This window comes from Hyaena hyaena, unplaced genomic scaffold (assembly GCF_003009895.1).
Source record: "Hyaena hyaena isolate Hyena2069 unplaced genomic scaffold, ASM300989v1 scaffold_591, whole genome shotgun sequence".
Classification (NCBI taxonomy): Eukaryota; Metazoa; Chordata; class Mammalia; order Carnivora; family Hyaenidae; genus Hyaena; species Hyaena hyaena.
Genome location: NW_024081224.1, coordinates 937039 through 958166, shown reverse-complemented (window position 1 = coordinate 958166; position 21128 = coordinate 937039). Strand labels below are relative to the sequence as shown.

At 35.2% G+C, this 21128-nt stretch overlaps 1 protein-coding gene and 1 pseudogene across 3 annotated transcripts in view; both read right to left on the bottom strand.

Annotated features, from left to right (window-relative positions):
- The window catches only part of LOC120248524, a 54732-nt pseudogene extending 51661 nt beyond the window's left edge, over positions 1-3071 (bottom strand).
- EXOC6B (exocyst complex component 6B) overlaps positions 1-21128 on the bottom strand; it is a 604485-nt gene that overhangs the window by 237632 nt on the left and 345725 nt on the right. For 2 of the 3 annotated variants that reach the window (XM_039256882.1, XM_039256883.1), the window contains exons 17-18: positions 18098-18232; positions 9230-9409 (exon numbers count right to left, since the gene is read on the bottom strand). In XM_039256882.1, coding sequence (XP_039112813.1) covers positions 9230-9409; positions 18098-18232 — 315 coding nt within the window. Of the gene's footprint in view, positions 1-3028; positions 3523-9229; positions 9410-18097; positions 18233-21128 lie in introns of those variants that run through there. The other variant, XM_039256884.1, reaches the window with a different exon arrangement.

Sequence of the window (21128 nt, the reverse complement as noted above, 5' to 3'; positions counted from 1 at the left end):
CTAATGCAGGTAAAACGTTATCAAATGGCATCACATGCTACAGAGAAATCATTCTTGGAAAGAAGAGTCAATCAGTACAGCAAATTTCATTGTCTTTTTAAAAAGAATTTTTAAATGTTTATATTTGAGAGAGAGAGTTGAAGAGAAAAAAAGAGAGAGAGTGCACAAGCAGGGGAAGGGGCTAAAAGCTCAGAAATGATGGTTAGCATTTTTTAGCAATAAGGCATTTTTCAATTAAGTATATAGGATTTTTAAACATAATGCTACTGAATGCTTAATAGACTACAGTATAGTGTAAACATAAGTTACATGAATGGAGAAAACCAAAAACACTCATTTGACTTGCTTTATTGCAATATTCAAATAACTGCTGTGGTCTGGAACCAAACCCACACTATCTGAGGCCACGCCTATATTTTGTCCAAGCGAAAACCACAGAGCTCGAGCTGATTTAGAGAATCATTATTACCACTAGACAGGAGAACTTCCACATGAGATGTCAGCTAAGGGAACTAGGTTAGGTTAGAAATAAGCAACCCACTTAACTAGTATCCTTCTCAGCAGAGTTTCCATTTTCTGGACATATTATCACAATTTACCTCTCCTACTGGGAACTGTTCTGGTTATAATGAATGCAATTTAACACACTAACAAAAAATACTAAGTACGAATCTCACAGAGGATAGGCATTTAAATGATGGGTCTATGAAACAAAGCCTCGTGTTCCCCCTGCATAGTTTAGAGGTAGCAGAGCCACATGAGACGAGAACATGGGCTTTGGAGGCAACTCACAGCCCAGATGCACTAGTCTTAGATCATTAATTTTTTACATGTTAGTAAGCCTCTCCATGCTTTACTTTTCTCATTTGTAAAATGAGATGATAACACCTTTTTGCAAATCTGTTGCAAGGAATAAATGAGAACATATATATGAGAAAATAACGTATATATTCTCATTTATTCCTTGCAACAATATTCACACACACACACACACACACACACACACACACACACAGTGAGAGAGCACCAAACACAGTACCTGTGGTACATGGTATGCACTCAAAAAATAGTAGCTATTATCAAATATGGAGAGACAGTTTTATACAGTGGAGAAGAATGGCCCAGAGTAAAAAAACAAAAACAAAAAACCTAGGATCTTTCCCACTATTGATTCATTTTCTGACCCTGAGCAAGACCACTTAAGCCCTCAATTTTCATATTTGTCAAATGGGGAACATAATAACTGCTTATATATCGTAGAGGTTCTTTAAAAAACCAAATGAAATAATGAAAATATATAAAGGAAGTTTCAATACTATAATAATTTGAATATTATAAAGTGAAACATAAATGCAAGTTATTTTTAAAACTGTCACTTTAAAAACTATGATCATTTTTATTTGGGCATATTTAAGGGAATCTGAAACACCAATTTAGAATTTTAACCCAATCAGGGGTGCCTGGGTGGCTTGGTCACTTGAGCATCTGACTCTCGACTTCAGCTCAGGTCATGATCCCAGGGTCATGGGATGGAGCCCTTTGTCAGACTCGGGGCTGAGCATGGAGCCTGCTTGAGATTCTCTCTCTCTCTTCCCCACTCTGCTTCTTTCTCCACTGCAGTGCATGTTCTCTCTCCCTCTATAAAATAAAACTAAAAAAAAAAAAAAAAAAAAATTCTAACCCAAACTTTTGGTCCTTGTTTCAGAACAATACTTTGTGACTTCTTTTTAATTAATTAAAAGATTACTTTTAATGATATACATGATCCAAAATGGTTTTCAATCCCTAACCAGGAATTCACTTAATTTATTATACAATATAAATAAACTCCACAAACACTTACTGTGCATCACTTTATGCAAGGAAGTGCACGGTGCACACAGACAGCGATGAATCAAACAAGGTCTCTGGGCAGCCACAGTTTACAGTTCTATGGCTGACAATCAATTTAGTAGGCACAATGGTACAGTGGAATTGTTTTAAAGTCAAATAAATCTGTTTAAATCCTGCCCCTGCTGCCTGTTTGTTATAGCTCTCACAAAGTACATAACTTCCCTGAGTTCACACTGTCATCACTAAAACTGTGATCATACTCATCTGACTGAGGTATTTTGAGTCTTCACTAATTGGGATGACGTGTAACACATGTGAAGCATCTGGAAGACAGTAGGTACTTCTAACTTACCACACTCCCCTTTCCTGAAATAAGCACACAGATCAGTGACACATCCTACCCAAGACAGAACTAGGTTAGTGCCATATAATGAGTGCCAAACAAAAGAGAAAGATGGCATATCTGGTTAGGAAAACAGGAGAAGGCTTCATGGAAGGATTTGAAATGAGTGTTGGAAGGATGGGTAAGATTTCAATACACATAGTTAAAGTACACAACAAGGTATGAACAACACCAAGGGTAGAAAATAGTTTGATGTGCCTAACAAAGACCATTACTTCAGTTTGAAAGGAGTATCTTAGGCAAATAGAAAATTGAGAGACAAGGACAAAACGGTAGTTAGGAGGTCATATTATGGAAAGTCTTAATGGTCACAGAGAAGATTTTCTACTTCATGGGAGGCACTGACGGTTTCTACTAACTCGCAGTATCAGTTGGTTAGTCCTGAGATGACAGCAGTTCCCAGCATTAAATGCAGGGCTAAGAGAAATGTTTTAAAAGGGTTTTAGGCAGGAAACATTTCAGGAACCTTTATATAGAAAATGACCTTCCCTTGAAGATGGCCCATCAAATAACTGCCCAGGAAGAAATGTCAAGAACAGGTAAAAACTAAGAAACTAAGGCAAACCAAAATGGGTTAAGGGAGATCTTGACCCAGGTCATATAAATTAACATTAAGAACAGAGAGAGAAAACAAAGTCAGGATTCCCTCCTCTGGGTCTGTTACTTGAGACAGCATTTCCTCTCTCTCATGCATTTCTGAGAGATAATTATTAGGATAACAAGGATAAATTCTCAAAAGTATGCTCTTATGCTGAGCATGCAAACTGGGTAGCTGTGCCTGCAATTCTAAATCATACAACTGGAGCCTGCCAACATGCTTGTGTGCTTACCTCATCTCTTAAAGGCCGCGGCAACAATTTTGAATTCTAACTATGGAAAACCTTATTATTACAATCATTTCTGGGTGACTCATGAAAATAGGTAGGCCACCTTGGGCATCAAAACTTCAAGAGGGAAACACTTGCAAATCTCAACAATATCCCACCCCCAACCATTCAGTGTCCGATGAATTAAAATCTAAGACATCCACTCCCACTCAAACTCTCTCCTTCCCTCTCTCTTCTCCCTCCCTCTCTCTCTCTCACTCTCACACACACAAACCTACACACTGCCCTATGCTTGGGATTATGTTGCTTATGTGGTGACAAAACATCTCTGAGAACTAAGAAAACCTGGAGAATTCAAAATGTAACAGAACAATACAGTCTTTGGCTTTTTCTTTACAGTTCTTTCCATACACATATTTCCTATTATTCAGTCACTCGTTGAGAAGAGAGTCACTCTTCCTAGGGAATCAAAAATATGAAAAGAAATATTAATTAAAAGACAAATGATTTTGCTTTTTTTCCCCCCCTCAGAAATAGCTCTTTCCTTTCTCATCTTTCACTATTAGCGCAGAAGAGCAAACCTCAGGCACGGTTCTGTTTGGCTAATACATTTTACAAATAGGAGGTTCCAAGCAGATGTTATCTAGCATGCGGGCGAGCATAAACGCAAGTGCTGGGTGGTCTATTCTACTCTGTGTAAAACCAGAAGAAGGAATAGTTTTAGAAGCCATAGTAATATGATTCTAGAGAATACAATGGTGAATGCAAATACTTTCTGCAATAGTGGCTTGAGAAAGAAAATCTCTATACCAGACTGCACAACACATGGTATTTGCAGAAGTAATATTGAGAATTTAGGGCTATTAGTTGCCTCTGACTTTGATATGAATACCACGATCATCCTGATCCACACTGAGAGGTTACAGTATTTAGGTAGCAATGACAGCTCAGAATAAACAACATAAAAGGAAAAATCCTCGACAAATTATTTACAATACAGACCTGCAAGAAAGGTCACAGCTCTATTGATAGAAAAAGCATGTACTTTGTGTTAGACAACCATGAGTCTGATTAACGGTACTACTTCTAAATGGCCTGGACATTCAAGTAAGTATGGAGCTGATACATAATAACTACTGAATATATAGGAACTCTGTATTACATGATATGTGTAAACAGTCATGCTCATTAGGGTATCATTTTATTTTTTAAGAACAGAGAAAAAGCAAGGAAGATGAATATAGGGAACACCTGTTTAGGATGGCTTCGACTTTGAACTACTACCTTTTATTTTTCATGATATTCGAAAATCTTACTTATTCAAGTAACTGTACAATGCTGGGGGAGACATTATGGCCAAAATGCTATTAGCCATTTTCCTTTCAAAAACTGAAACACATTTGTAAACACCTTTCTTCAATAAAAGTGTTTTTTAACATAAATTATCAAAAGACAGAATAATCTTGAAACAGAGAATAATAATTCTAAAGTCACTTTCCCCGACTCACGATTATAAAAGTAGGAAATGTTTCATGACAGAAAAAATATTTTTAAACACAGATAAACAAAAATCAAAAATTAAAGGCTATATAGAGATTAGTATAGTTAAACCAGGGAGTGAAAAATTCTGTATTTTTTTTTACTGTATATAGTATAAATGATTAATGTGCCTGTATCTATATTAATAAAAGTGAGATCATATGTAAAACAATTTTGCAATTCACTTGTAATAAAAAAATAATTAACATATTTTAAACCAATAAATATCTATCTCCATTAATTTAGTGAATGACTGACATCACATTTTGTGAATATATAATAATTTATTGAGCTAACACATCTATTGCTGGCTTTTATCTTATTCTCAACTCCACTATGCAAAAGACAATGCTATGTTGAACATACTTACATCTGAATTGTACAATATACCCATGATTATTTCATTAAGTTAGACTGCTAAAAGTGGGATTGGATTGCAAGGTCAAAGGTAAGCAAATTTTAAGAGATTTTTGAGGCATATTGAAAAACTGACCACCAAGAAGGATGTACCAATTTACATACCTTCCAGCAATGTATCAGAATACTATTTTTGGAAATGTTTCTCATAAATATTGAACATTATCATTTTCTTATTTACTTTTGGCAAGTTTATAGGCAAAAATATCCTACAACATTAATATGTATGTCTTATTACTAGAGTTGCATATTTTGTTCATGTTATTATTAGTCTTGTATTTTTCTTCTTTTCTGACTGTCTAAAATACATTTACAAATTTTCCCAAATTGTGTGTTATTTTCTTACTAAATTTGAAATAATGTGTTATATTGTTATTTATTACAGCTATTAACCTTTTGGAATACTTGTTAATTACTTTTTTTGATATGCTTACATTCTATTTTCTTTATTAATTCTTTTTAGGTATCTTATAAAACATTTATTTTTATTTTTTTTATTTACATCCAAGTTAGTTAGCATATAGCATAATACTGATTTCAGGAGTAGAATCCAGTGATTCATCCCCTATATATAACACCCAGTGCTCATCCCAACAAGAGCCCTCCTTAATGCCCCTTGCCCATTTAGCCCACCCCCCCCACCCAACACCCCTCCAGGAACCCTCAGTTTGTTCTCTATATTTAAGAGTCTCTTTATGTTTTGTCCCCCTCCTTGTTTTGCATTATTTTTCTTTCCCTTCCCTTATGTTCATCTGTTTTCTTACAAAACATTTTATGCAGCCAAATTATAAAACTTTTCCTTAATGATTTCACTCTTTGGTGTCACCCTTATTTTATTTTATTTTATTTATTTATTTTTTGAGAGAGAGTACGTACATGCAAGTGGAGGGAGAGTGGCAGAGAGAGAAACAGACAGACAGAAAAGGGGAGAGAAAGGGGAGAGAGAGAATCTTAAGCAGGCTCCATGCTCATCACAGAGCCAGACACAGGGCTCCATCTCACAAACTTTGAGATCATCTGAGCCGAAATCAAGAGTTGGACACTTAACCGACTAAGCCACCCAGAAGCCCCCGGTGTCATCCTTATGATGGTGACTCACTTAGAGATTATAGAAATATTTGCTAATATTTTAAAAAAAGAAATATTTCCTAATATTTTTATTGGTTCTCCCATAATTTCTTTCTTTTTAAAAATGTAAACATGTAATTAACTATGAAAGAAAAAAGTAAATCATTTGGTTGTACAACCGAAACAATAAAAAAATGTAAAAATGCATTTGATGTAGAATTTATTTTGATATGTGAAGTTTAGACTTAACATCTTTTTATCCAAATTAGCAGATAGTAGTGGCAACAGCAATTGCTAAATGCCACCTTTATCATATGCTAAATTCTTACATGTACCTTGAACTATTTATAGATTTTATGTTCTCTTCCTTTAATCTATCAGTCTATTCCAATGTGAGAAGGGTATTTAAGTTACTTTCAGTTTATAATTAACACTTCTAGGAAAAGCCCACACTCAATTTACTTGTTCATATTTTTTGGCAAATACTGTCCACTTCTGTCTCCAAATAAATTCTAGAATTATTTTCTTAAGATAATCCACCACCACTAAATTCACATGATTGCAATTTGATTAATTTTAGAAAAATTATCTGCAATATGAAGCATTCCCACCTAAAATCGTGCATATATTTGTACATAATAAAGTCTTTCTTAATTACTCTGTGAAATGTTCTTCACATTAGTCCTACATATAATTTGTTAAGTATACTTATAGAGATCTTATAATCCAATAATGAATACAGTATTTTTTTTGAAATATATTTTCTATGAGGGTATTGCTAATACAGGAAAAGCTGATTTGTTTTCTGAGTGGACCATCTAACCAACTAAAGTCTGACTAGTCCTAATTATTTTTTAATTCATTTGGGGGGGGTGGGATGGTTATCCAACCACACAGTAATAATCTATGAACAATGATAATATTTATTATTTATTTCTTTTTTTTTAACCTTACTTATTTGGTAAAACTTCCAAAGTGGTAGTAAGAAGCATTTTCACCATTCTTCTTCTTCTTCTTTTTTTTTTAATGTTTATTTATTTTTGAGAGAGAGAGCACACATGAGCGGCCAAGGGGCAGAGAGAGAGAGGGAGACACAGAATCCAGGCAGGCTCAGGACAGAGCCTGATGCGGGGCTGGAATTCATGAACTGTGAGATCATGACTTGAGCTGAAGTCAGTTGCTTAACCAACTGAGCCACCAGGCACCCCACCATACTGCTGATGTAAATGCAAATAAATGCTTTTTAGTGTTCTTCTGTTAAATCCATGGTGTTTGCTGAATTTCACATAGGTGCTCTCTATCATGTTACTGAAATATTGGTTGAATTAGTAAGTTTTTTTTTTTTAAATCAGGAGTGCAAGCTGGATGCTGTATAATCTCTTTTTAAAATACGAAAATATGATCTTTGTCTCTTTCAACCTAGTAATGTGATAAATTATATTGACAGATTTAAGGATCAAACCATCCTTGCATTTCTAGAATAAATCCTACATAGCAGTGGTAAATTACTTTCTTCAAACATTTTGGAACTGACATGCTAAAATTTGATTTAGTCTATTTTCTTATTCATAACTGTGAGATTGGTTCATTGTGTTCTCCTTTGCGCTACTTATGCCAGGCTTCAGTATCAAGATGAAGCTAAATGAAATGAATTAGTTTTCTGCAAGCCAGTGCTCCCACCAAGCAGTATAAAAGGCAGTAAAAAACCTGACACACGAGAAGACTCTGAAGCAATGAGGACTGGAAAGAGGGCAGAGCTTTTAAAGGTGAGCCAAGGCTCTACAGCCTCCCTGGAGGCATCTGCCAAACATAGGCATAGGAACAGATCAAGTATTTGGGTTAGGTGCAGGCAAGGAGTAACTACTGGGGTGATAAAAAAAATCACTGAATTTTTATTGTTTCCATGGGGCTAAAGTGCCAAAATTGGAGATTTGAGGGCCAGCTTTCTCCTCAAGACATTTTCTGAATTCTAAAGCTACACAGCTGAGGAAAATGAAGGTCTAAGGCAAAACTTTTGAACAGCAAAGTAAGATTTCCCCCACAGTCTTACAGTGTTTCCCAGAAAAAGCCTCACTAGTGGGAGGATTCATGAGAATCTCAGTTGGGAGCTGAAAGATCTTGAGGGAGTGGTAAATTGACACCAACAATCTCCAACCACTTTTTTCCTGTTGGCAATTACTGATCTGGGTAAATCTCCTTCTTAAGACATTTGCCAAATTCTAAAATTAAAAAAGGCAAGAGGCTGAAAGAGATAAGGTTTCTCTGCAAAATAGAAATTTCCATAGTCCTCTTGGTCCCGAAGAGACAATGATGTGTCAGGCTCTCATTAAAAGCTCTGAAGAACCACATACTAGGAATAGGGGCAAACCAAAAGTATGCTGCATCTACTATCCAAGCTTGACCCAGATCTGCCCATGATGGGATTAGGTGATGAGGTTCAAACCTTGAACCACCTGGCATACTACCTACTTAGGAAAGGAAGAGGTAGGCCAGTTTTCATGGGAGATGTCCTCACCTGGAATCTCTACATGTTTTAAATGCAATGTCTAACATCAACCAAAACTTAATACAAAGAGATAGGACCATATTACTGATAACCAAAAAAAAAAAATCAAAAATAAATCTACCTATATGTAGGTAAGCTACATATTACCATTAATAAAAATAAAAAATAACTTTAAAATGACTAATTAATATGTTCAAGAAAATAGAAGAATGATAGACAAATTAGATAAAAAGATGGAGAATTTCACCAGATATCTGAGGTTATAAAAAAAAATTAAGTGGATACTCTAGAATTTAAAGATACATACCTGAAGTTCTAACTCCTAAGTTTTTCTTCTATTTCTACCATGGCATTCACTATGTGCTTGCACTAATTACTTCAGCTGAAGTTAGGAGGAACAGAATACACACGGCATTAGGGACCGTTTTCAAAACAAAAAAAACCTTGCAAAACTCAGTGAAAAAATTATGGAAGAAGTCTCTAAGTCTCATTACGAGACAATAATTACAGTGTGAGTTGTTATATCCTGAAGAGCCTCCTGGCTAGTTAAAGCAGAAACAAACATCTTTCACCACACTAGATTTTAAGAAAATTTTTTTCTGTATGATGAGCGAAGTAAGAGCAACTGTCACTTACAGGAAGGTGTGTGAATACAGCAAAAGTGCTTCGCAGAAAGGCAATGAGGTCTACTAGGTAATCACTTGCTTTGTTGCCCAAATCTCCAGTCATCCAGTCATAGTCAGCCAGCTGTAGAAACTGGTCAATCTTCTGGTTTAAATTGGTATAAATTTCTTCTTCAGCTGCATGTCTGGCATCCTGTGAAATAGGGAATTTTAAAAATCATTCAGACTTCCAGTATAATCAGAAATTTCTACTTGGAGACATCTCACATTTATATCCATTAAGTAACAGAACTGGGAATATCGAGAATATCACAGTCTCCATTAATTTTTCCTTTCTCTTTAAATTTTTTAATGTTTATTTCTTTTTGAGACAGAGAGAAACACAGCATGAGCGGTGGAGGGGCAGAGAGAGAGGGGGAGATACAGAATCCGAAGCAGGGTCCAGGCTCTGAGCTGTCAGCACAGAGCCCGACGCGGGGCCTGAACCCAGAACCGTGAGATCATGACCTGAGCTGAAGTTGGGCGCTTAACCAACTGAACCACCCAGGCACCTCTAATTTTTCCTTTTCAGAAGCATAGTACAGTCTTTTCATTCTGTGTCTGCAAGACAAGCTACTGTTTTGCCTCATCAGATAGAGAATCTGTTTTTACTTCCCTCAACTATCTGCATCCTTTTCTGACTTTCTTACAGTTGTTCAAAACTATACTTGCTCTCAGGTCTTAGTACCATTCATCTCTTCTGGGCCTCCAAGAACCTCCCTTCCTGTAATATCAACCTCTCTGTATCCCCTATCTCCTCACTTTGCTTATTATAAGTATCCGGAAGTATCAGTTGCATGCTATAAATATTCCCAGTAGTCACTACCCTACTTCTCTGGTGTCTTTGTCATCAGGCTCCTTCAAAGATTGGTATATGTCAATGTTTCCTGAAAAGTGTTCTAAGGAACAACAGATCTGAAAAATACTAACACAACAGCAGAAGAGTTCCTAGATCAAATAAGTTTGAGAAACCATGTTGAAGAGACTCATGATGTACACTAGCATAGAAAAGGCTCTAAGAAGTATTATGGGGCTAATTTTCCAAGAAAAATATTTTCATGACAAAAGGATCTACTTGCACCAGGACAACCAGGATTCCAACGCTAAGAATCCACCAACATGGATTGGTCCACGGCAACCCGGACCTCTATCCCACAACATGCAATAATCATTTTTCAGTGTGATCTTACTTGCTCTGTCAAACATTCTCTGCTAGAACTCTTCTCTTTTGGCTTTCATGACATGGTTTTTTCCTGCTCTTATTTATACTTTTCTGATCTCTAATCCTCTCAATTTCACTGGGTGATTTCATCAATTCCTAGAGCTCACACTATCTCTGTCCTTGTTTTAGAAGGCTATTAGTATCTCTGTCGCTGTTTTAGAAGGCTATTAATTACTGATTCAATTTCTCCAGTAGATAATAAGGCTATTCATATTATCTATTTCTCCTTGTGAGAGTTTTGGTATACAAAGTCTTTCAAAGAATTGATCCATTTCATGTAGGTTATCAAACTATGGGTATAGAGCTGTTCATAATATTCTTCTATTATTTTTTTAATGTCCATGGAATCGGTAGCTGATAGTCCCTCTTTCATTTTTTTTTTTTTTAACTTTAATTCAAGTTAGTTAACATATAGTGTAGTACTGGTTTCAGGAGTAGAATTTACTGATTCATCACTTACATATAATACCCAGTGCCCATTCCAACAAGTGCCCTTCTTAAGGCTCATCACCCATTGGGCCCATCCCCCCTCCAGCAATTAACTCTTTTTAAATTTATGGTATTAATAATTGGAGTGTTCCCTCTTTTAGTCTTGTTTAGCCTGGCTCAAAGTTTATAAATTTTATTGATCTTTCTAGGAACTAGGGTTTGGTTTCATTGATTTTTCTCTTTTGATTTTCTCTATCAACACCATTCATTTCTGCTCTAATTTTTATTCTCTTCTGATTACTTTGGATTTAATTTGCTCTTCTTTTTCTAGCTTAAGACAGAAATTTAGTTTATTTATTTGAAGAAATTTCTTATTTTCTAATATATGCAATTAATATTATAAATTTCCTTGTAAACACCGCTTAGATGCCACAAATTTTGAAAAGGCATATCTTATTTTCATTTCATTTGAAATACTTTTTAACTTCTCATGAGACTTTTTCTTTGACCCCCATGTATTATTTTAAAGTATACTGGTATACTTTAATCTACAGATATTTTGGGATTTTTTAAGATCTTTCTATTAACTTATTTCCATAGATTAATTCTATGTGGCCTGAGAGCAAGTTCTGCATTATTTCTATTCTTTAAAATTTGTTAAGATGTGTTTATTAGCCAGAACATGGTCTGTTTTAGTGAATACTCTTATGAGTTTTGAGAAGAATGTGTATTCCACTGATGTTGGATAAACAATTCTACAAATGTCAATTTGATCCAGCTGACTGACAGCACCATTCTCTTTGACTATGTCTTTTCTGATATTCTCCTCCTCAATCTATCAATCTCTGTCCCCTGGATCTGTCAATTACTGACAGATGGCTTTACTAGGACATTTTAGCAGGAAGAGATGATGATTTATATAAAATACCTTTATAGTTTCTTTTAAATCCTAGTGTATTTTTCTCATTTGATCTATTAAAGAAGTGGACAATTTCAAACAATTTTCTAATGCTAACCATTCTTATACTTTTAATGTTACTTTTATTTCTACTTTCTATGCCCTTCTAGATTATGTTTGATAGTCTATTATTTATGATTTTTACATCAATATTGAAATTTAATTGTTCATATTATTTTTGTGGTTTCTCTAGTTTTTGAATCACTATTATGTTGACTTTGTGAAAATGAATTGAGATAGTTTCCTTTTTTTCTCTATAATCTGGAAGAGTTAAATTATACAGAAATTGTTTCATGAAGACCTAAATGAATTCACAGATAAAATCATATGGATCTTGCCCAAATACAAAAAGTCTTTAGTAACTTTTTCACTTATTTCATAGTTATGAGTCAATTTTCTATATCTTTTTGAGTCACTTTTTATTCTATGGTCTCCTATAGATCCTCAAATTTATTAGCACAGTTACACAAAGTATTCTAGGTATTTAATTTCCTCTAATTGTGAATTTCATGTAACTGTGGTCTATTTATTCCTTCCTTTCTTCTTTTCTCCTTTCCTTCCTTCCTCCCACCTTCCTTTCAAATCAGCCCTCCTTCTTTTTAATTAGGCAGAGTAAAATGATTATTTTAAAAATGCAACATATCTTTGCTTGAAGTCTCTCAAAGACTTCAGTAAGATAAAGCCCAAATTATGTATCAGTACAAAACAAAGTGATTCACAAGTTGGCATTTAACTACTTCTCTATCTCACTGCTCTCCTTACTCTACACTGAATATGTCTGGTTTTATTTTATTCTTTCATCTTTGTACATGAAGTGGCCTCTCCTAAAAATGTCTCCTACTCTCTCCTCATCTTTTGATCATCTAGATGCTTCCTGCTGATCCCAAGACCCATTTCATCTTGTGCCCTTTCTGGAAAATCTTCCTTGAAGGTCTCAAAGCTAAGATAAGTATCCTCACCCTCTTCTTCTAGACCTACAACTATTAATTTCCCTTGAAGCTCAATCCTCTCACCTTTTCTCTATCTATATTCAATTCCCAGAAGAAATCCAGCCCCACAGCATTAAATACCATCTTTCTGTATGAAGGATTCTAAATTTTTATTTCCGGCTCTGATTTGCCCTGCCAATTTAATACCTCTATGCAGATGACTGAAGCTTAATGTGTCAAAAATGGAAGTCTTAATGCTACTGCCTCTCCCTTGGTCTGTTATTCTTTCACTGTTCCCCATATCGGTGAATAGCACCCCTATTTATACAGTTTGCTTCATTCAAAAACCTTGGATAACCCCATACCTAATCTTGCAGTAAAACTTGCCATCTCTACCTTCAAAAATATTTCTTACCACTCTCATCCTACAACTGTTGTCCAAAAAAACATCATCTCTCATCTAGACTACTGCAATGACTTCCAAACTGAATTCTGTTCTTCCACTCTTACTAACCTACAACACATTTATTTTCCACACAGCAACCCATTAATATATAAATCAGATTATCACCACCATCCCAATTTTCTAATGGCCTCATGTTTCATTTCAGAATAAAACCCAAGGCATTTATTGTGGCCTATAAGGCCAGAAAACATCTGATTCGCGACTATCTCATTTCTTACTACCTGTACCTCCAATAATAGATCTATCACTGCCAGATTGAATTACATGTTATTCCTTGAACACACCTACTTGAATATCTACTATTGTACTATTCCCTCTATCAGAAATCTAAAGGATTCTATGCTGACAAAAACTGAGGACTGATGGATGTGGGGGGCAGGGGGGGATGGGCATGGAGGAGGGCACTTGTGGGGATGAGCACTGGGTGTTATGTGGAAACTAATTTGACAATAAACTATTTGTAAAAAAAAAAAAAAAAGAAATCTAAAGGATTCTATTTCCCATTTCATTCAAGTCACTTATGTTTCTTCTTAGTTCTTGTCATTAAGACAAGATTTTTGTTTGTTTATCATTTTTTTTTTAAATTTTTTTTAATTTTTATTTATTTCTAGGAGAGAGAGAGAGATAGACAGCGTGAACAGGGGAGGGTCAGAGAGAGAGGGAGACACAGACCGAAACAGGCTCCAGGCTCCGAGCTGGCAGTCAGCACAGAGCCCGACGCGGGGCTCGAACCCACGAACCGCGAGATCACGACCCAAGCGAAAGTCGGACGCTTAACCGACTAAGCCACCCAGGCGCCCCTTGTTTGTTTATCATTTATCATCCCTACCACAATATAAACTCTACAAAGTCAGGAGAACTGTTGATTAAGTTTATACCCATAAATTGCCTGGTATGTACTCGATGCTTCATAAAAACTTGTAGAATTGATGAGGAACTGAATGTATTTATTGTATTATTCTAGCACTTTTCACATAGTTCTTTATAGAAGTTACAGTGTCTGTCCTTCCTAGATTACAAGGTATAAACCCAAGGATTAAATATTTTTTCTCTTTCTAGCCATGAACATGCCAGATTGTCACACAGTTGGTACACAATCATTGTGATGGAGTAAATTAATAAATAGCCTCATCCTATTTTGTAAGAGAGCAAGGAAATTCTTACGAACAAGGAAAGCAAAGAATGCCAGCTTAATTATCTCACACATGGCAGAAAGAGAAGGCAATTCTGCAGGAAAATACCTTGAAGACCTTCTGATTATTTCTGCCCTCTTTTCAGCATAAAGGTTTCCATCTGCAAGGGAAAGTTTTCTGGAAACAGTAGCTTAGGAAAATACACAACATGTAGCTGCTATAATTGCCATGTTTATATTGAGTTCTGGGTTAGTTGGTCTAAAACAGTCCTGGTAAAAATAAACTTTCAGTGTGTTTTAAGCAATCAGTGTTTCCAATAAGCACTTGTCAACATGACCTTTAGTGGTCTCCAGAACTTCTCCTTTACTAAGTATTTAACTGGCTACTCAACTCCTATGGCTTCCTGTCTGCCCCGAATTTTCCCTCAGCAATTTTAACGCTGGAACAACAACAAACTACATAAGCCATCCTTTGGGAGGATCTCTGACCATAATTTGAAAAGCCCTTGAAATAAGAAAATTGAGGTGGATTAAGGGAAGAATAGCAGCACATTCTACATATTCCCTACATGAGAGACAAGTATAAATGAACCTCACATTCTAACTCCCTAAATCCCTCTTCTCTGGCAGTCCCTCCCACATTTTCTTTCCTGAGAAGTCTTGGCTTCCACAGCAAATCAAGTGGAAAGATTTTTGATAAAATTATTGTCCATCCTACTTAATAATGCTTATTTTTAATTGTAATCATAATTTTTATTAAACCATCAAAGGTGATCCTAAAGTTCTTAAAGCTCTTGTCATACTCATTTTTGGGTCCTCTTTATTAGACAAATCTTTTCTTCACTATAAGAGCTTCAACATTAATATAATGAAACATTATTGAAAAGTTTGCAAGTAAGGATGCCAATATAAGACGATGTATAATAGAAAATTTTTAGGTAATTTGAAATGAATGACCTATGGTCACCTATGTACATAAAGAATATTTTGTGAACATCTCATTTTTTTTTTGGTTTTTTTTTTTCAGATTTATTGAAGGATAATTGAAAATGCAATTATATTTAAAATGTGTATTATGGTGATTTTATATATATATATAAATATATATTTTACATATAAATATATATAAATATATATTTTACATATAAATATATATATATATTTTACATATAAATATATATATATATATATATACTGTGAAGGGATTCCATTTTTTCGTTATTAACACATTCATTACCTTACATATTTACTTTTTTTTGATGAGAACATTTAAGCTATATTCTCTTAGAAAATTTCAATTATACAATACAGTATTATCAACTATAGTTACCATGTTTTACATTAGATCCTCAAATCTTATTTATATTATAGCTGAAAGTTTGTATCCCTTCAATTTCTATTTCCCCTACCCAGCCCCCACCCCTCCATGCCCTGGCAATCACTTTTCCCCTCTCTGTTTCTGTGAGCTTGACTTGTTTGTTTCTTTGTTTGTCTGTTTTTAAGATTCCACATATAAATGATGGCATGCATCATTTGTCCTTCTCTGTCTGGTTTATTCCACTTAGCATAATGCCCTTAAGGTCCATCCATGTTAGATGCATGGGAGACTTTCCTTATTTTTCTTGGTTATATAATGTTCACTCGTGTATATGTCCCACAATTCCTTTACCTGTTCATCCAGTGATAAACACTTAGGTTGTTTGCACAGCTTGGTTATTGTGAATAAGGCTGCAATAAACATGGAAGTATAAATATCTCTTCAAGATAAAAATTTTTATTTCTTTGGATATATACTCAGAAGTGGGACTGCTAAATCAGACAGTACTTCTATTTTTAATTTTGTGAGTAGCGTCTGTACTTTTATCCATTGCAGATATACCGGGTTCCATGCCTGACTGCCATACACAAGGGTTCCCTTTCCTCTGTGTCCTTGCAGACATTTGTTCTCTCCTGTCTTTTTGGTGATAACTATACTATCAGGCATGAAATAGGATCTCACAAACACTAATCTTTCCATGTACCGATTAGCCATTTGTAGATCTCTTTAGGAAACTGTCTACTCAATTCCTCTGCCCCCTTTTAGTTGGATTATTTGGGGTTTTGCTATTGAGTTGTATGCGTAATTTACACACTTTGGATATTAACCCCTTCTCAGTTATATGATGTGGAAGTATTTTCTCACATTCCATCAGTTGCTTTTGTGTTTTGCTGATGGTTTCCTTTGCTGCTCAGAAGTTTTTTGATGAATATAGTCCCACTTATTTATTTTTGCTTTTGTCACCTTTGCTCTGGTATTAAATTAAAAAATCAATGCCAAGACCAGTGTCAAGGAGCTTATGTTTTCTTCTAGAAGTTTTATAATTTCAGATCTTACATTCAAATCCTTATTTTGAGTTGATTTTTGTGTACAGTGTATAAACGGGGTCCAGTTCCATTTTTTTGCATGTGGTTGTCCATTTATTGAAGAGACTATTCTTTCTTCACTGTGTGTTCCTGTGTATACACCTTTATTGTAAATTATTTGACCATATATATACACACACACACACACACACACACACACACACACACATACACACATGGGTTTATTTCTGGGCTGTCTGTTCTGTTCCATTGATCTATGTGTATGTGTTTATACTAATACTATTATTGATTACTAAAGCTTTGTAATATAATTTAAAATCAGGACACGTGATGCTTCCAGCTTTGTTCTTTCCTAAGATTGCATTGGCTATTGAGATTCTCATTCTTTTTCTTGTAACAGAAAAAGAGATCTTACTAACAGTTTTATCTCATAAACTAAGCAGTTATGAATCAAATTTGATTTTTTTGTCTTAAATCTACTCTCAAGGGAATGTGCCAATAAATAGGGAAAGAGGATAAAAGGATAGGAAAAAGTTGACACCAGTGGACATACATCATGATTTCAACTCTACAACTTTGTATCTAATTAATACAACCTCAAAAGGATGAAACAGATTTGATTCAAAACTGAAATAATCAAATAATATCAAAAACCCAAAACAACAGGTTGGATTTTATATCAGAGTCTACCATTTTAGTGCTTAAGATGTTGCCCTACTTTTTCTGCTTAATATTTATTTAAAGCTCACATGGCAATATAAAGGAGTTTCTTAAGGCCTCTTTAAATTAAGTCATTTACTCTCTAGAAACTTTCCATCAATCTACTTTTTGCTCTACAAGAGTGTCATTCTTCCCATTTGATCAAACTCAGGATCAAAACTAGTGCTGTGGCCTTGTGAAATGATTATAAAATTACTAACTACAATAGTAAAGGGCAGAAATTCCTCACTAAAAAAGTGAAAAAAACGGGACACAGGACACAGAGAAGCAAGAACAGCTCATTTAACAAAGTTAATTGATGTTGATTTTAGTTACAACCACTATTAACCAGACCATCCTTAAGAATTCCTGACTAAGATGGGGGCCAACTGAGAAAACAGCTATTTTCAAGTACAAAATATAGGGAAGATTCAGTGGACAGAGCTGTAGGCATTTTTAAATTGAAAAATCCAGAAATTAGCATCAGTATTTGTTTTTCTAATGAAATTATGGGCACTTATTCTCAAAACCATATTATGAATCATGTTACTATGCATCCTAGGAGAAACAAAGCCACGTTGGGTACAATGGCCCAGACTATATGCCCCAGAGGCAGCTTTACACTACTATTGGGCCTTCTCACCTTAAAAGTCGTGGTGCCATACAGCTTGGTGGTGTGGACTGTCTCTGGAAGCACATTAGTGATGTTGGTAATGAATTCTTCCAAGTACTTACAGGATTTCTCCAAGTGTGTCGTATTGATAATAATCTGGACAAGCTAGAAAATAACAAGCACATGTGAGAGTCATTTGACTATTCACCCCACAACCAATTACTCAACAGGAAGTAAAACAAGAGTTGGAAGAAGAAAAACAAAAGTCATAATGGCAGAGGCCATCTATATTCCACAAAGTGTTTGTAAGTGCATGGCTTAGGTAGTAGTTCCTCTATGAAGCCTTCCCTGACTTCCCAAAGCATCATGTATTTCCCCTGCTATATAAAAGCACATGTCATTCTATTTTAAATGTATATCTTCTTCTGTTTAAGAGATTAGACTGAGAACAAAAACTGCTAGTGTTTAGCACAATGTCTGGCAATAAATGGTTGCTAAATGAATTAAATAAATGAACCCCCACTGGAAGAACAAGAGTAACTGAAATGGCAAGAAGTTTCAAAACTAATCATAATGAACAGAGAGATGTTGGAATAGACTGCAGTATATTAACAAACTACATGAGTTTATAGAAGAAATAACCTGAGCATTACAGTCAGAGAAGCCAGTGGATTAACAATTTACAAATTCTTAATCTGGAGAAAGTTTTTTAACTTCTCTAACGGCTGTTTTTTCATCTGTAAACTGCTAATAGTAATTTCTAACTCACACAGTTATTTTGAGGATTAAATATCCTTTTGTTAATACCATTTTCTTTTTCTAACAGGAGAGATCCTTAAAAATGACAGTATTGGTAAGATAAAAAGTCATTTATAAATAACTTTGAGAAGAGGATGAGAAAGAATGACTCTCATTGTCTGTAGAGAATTAAAGTTTGTAAAGTACTTCACGATTCGTTTTCTTAACACTGTTCCCAGCAACCTGGAAAAGTAAGTTAAGTGGGCATAATTATTACTTCTATTTTACTAAACAGAAACAGAAATGAAATTATTTTCTCCAGCTCACATAACCTAAATGGAATTAGGACTCAAATCCAAGTCCTCTACCTTCACATTACGGACTCATTGAAATGACTTCTGACATTGCCTTTTAGCAGAAGCATAAGATGGCAGCCTGGGGTGGTGCACATTAACCGTACATTAGGCAGAAATACCAGTTTCTGGGTCTGCCACCAACTAGACCTCGACATGCTTTGATTTCACTCTATGTAAAAAATGAGTTTCAATTTAAAACAGGAGTGGTACCTATTACTTACTTCAACTTTGGAAAGTATTGAGAGTTCCCAGAGTCTAAAAGCAATTCAAAGAGAAAATGGAATAGAATCTTTTTTGTCTCTCCTTGCTACACGTTTAACTTTTTGTTTCCACATAAGAATGTGTGTGGTAGTGGGCTTGTGGAAGGTAGGGGAAATGTGGGTGTATAAGGCTGTGGATGAACTCAGGTCTACCGTTAGTCCAGTGAGAGAGGAAGCTGGGGGAGAGCGGGTAGATGGCCCAAAGAGAAATCAGAACTGAAGAGGAAGTACAATCAAATGTACTTCAAAACAATGTTTAAAAGGTGAATTACACCTCAGGAGAAGTCATTGTATTATACTGTGGAATACTCGGCAAAAATATTGATAGGATTATAATCAGAAAGTATACTCTTATCTCCCCAACAGCTACCAGCACAGGGCTAAAGCACAATTCATTCTCAAAAAATACATGTCAAATCATAATGACAACACTTTAGTAATAGACCAGACTAAGGAAAAAGGTACCTTCTATTCCCCAAGGCTCAGCTGGAAAATGTGAGGCAAATGTCTACTTTTGAAACATGAGGACAAAGGGCAGAGACCCAGAGATGCAATTCAGAACAAATGAAATGCTAGGGCAACACGACTAGATCTCTGTATTATTCCCCACAACTCAGACAAGTTCATATTCATCACCTTTCTACAGTTTGAATTTGGAGACTCTGAGTCCTGGACACAGATATTATCTCCTACAAAATTACCAAAAACATTAGACTTTTAAGCGTAGAGTGCTCTAGGAAAGAAAACCTACCAAATTAAACAGTTCATCACCCTCTTTCAACATGTTTCTCCCTCAGAGAAAGGTTGAAATCATTAAAAAAATTTAAATTGTCTAAATTAAATCACTCTTCCTGAGTGGGAGGGTGGCTACTGGCAAGGTTGTCTTGATGTATAAGTCAGAAAAAGTAAGAGAGTTAATTGGGAGAACTGAAGAATTTCTATTTTAAAGTCAGCATTACCTAGAGGGAACACATTCCATCTATCAAAAGAAATCCTAATAATAAGGAGGAATCATGTCATGTTATCGACATAAAAAATAGTGGCAGTCAAAGAGAAAATTGTCCTGTTTTGCAGGATATTGGCAGTTTAAAAATAAAAAGGAGGCGGCTTCACTGGGGACAGTAGTAATTTCCCTTGACTTTTTAAAGATCTGTCAACACAAAAGATCACCATGAATTACATCAACTGGCTGTCACTCACTTTTGAAATGTTTCATTGCCTAGCACAGAATAGACTATTAAAACACTCTATGATTACATTAGATACCATGTCATTTTCAAAAGGAATATTGTCTGTTCATGAGGCCTAAATGATCTCTACTTCTGAATGACAGCTAACCAAAATCCTTACAAGGGCATTTACAAATGTGAAGCCAGGTACTTTAGGGGTAATTCTGAACTCAAGGATGCAAAGAAGCCATTTCAGATGGCAACTTCCATCAGAGTTTGAGCTCCTTTGGTATTTTTAACCCCCACTTCCCACTCTCTTACATAAATATATCACTGCAGCAATCCAAACTGTCCTTAACATTGTTTCAAGGACGTGGCATTAGCAATAGATTAAGTATTGTTATAGCTTATATAGAGTTCTCTGAGGACTGTCTGGGGGAAAAAAAAAAAAGGAAAGAAAGAAAACACTATAAAGCAATCAACCACCTCTCACAACTAAATGACAGGAGTCACTCAGGTTATAAGCCATTAAGAAGCA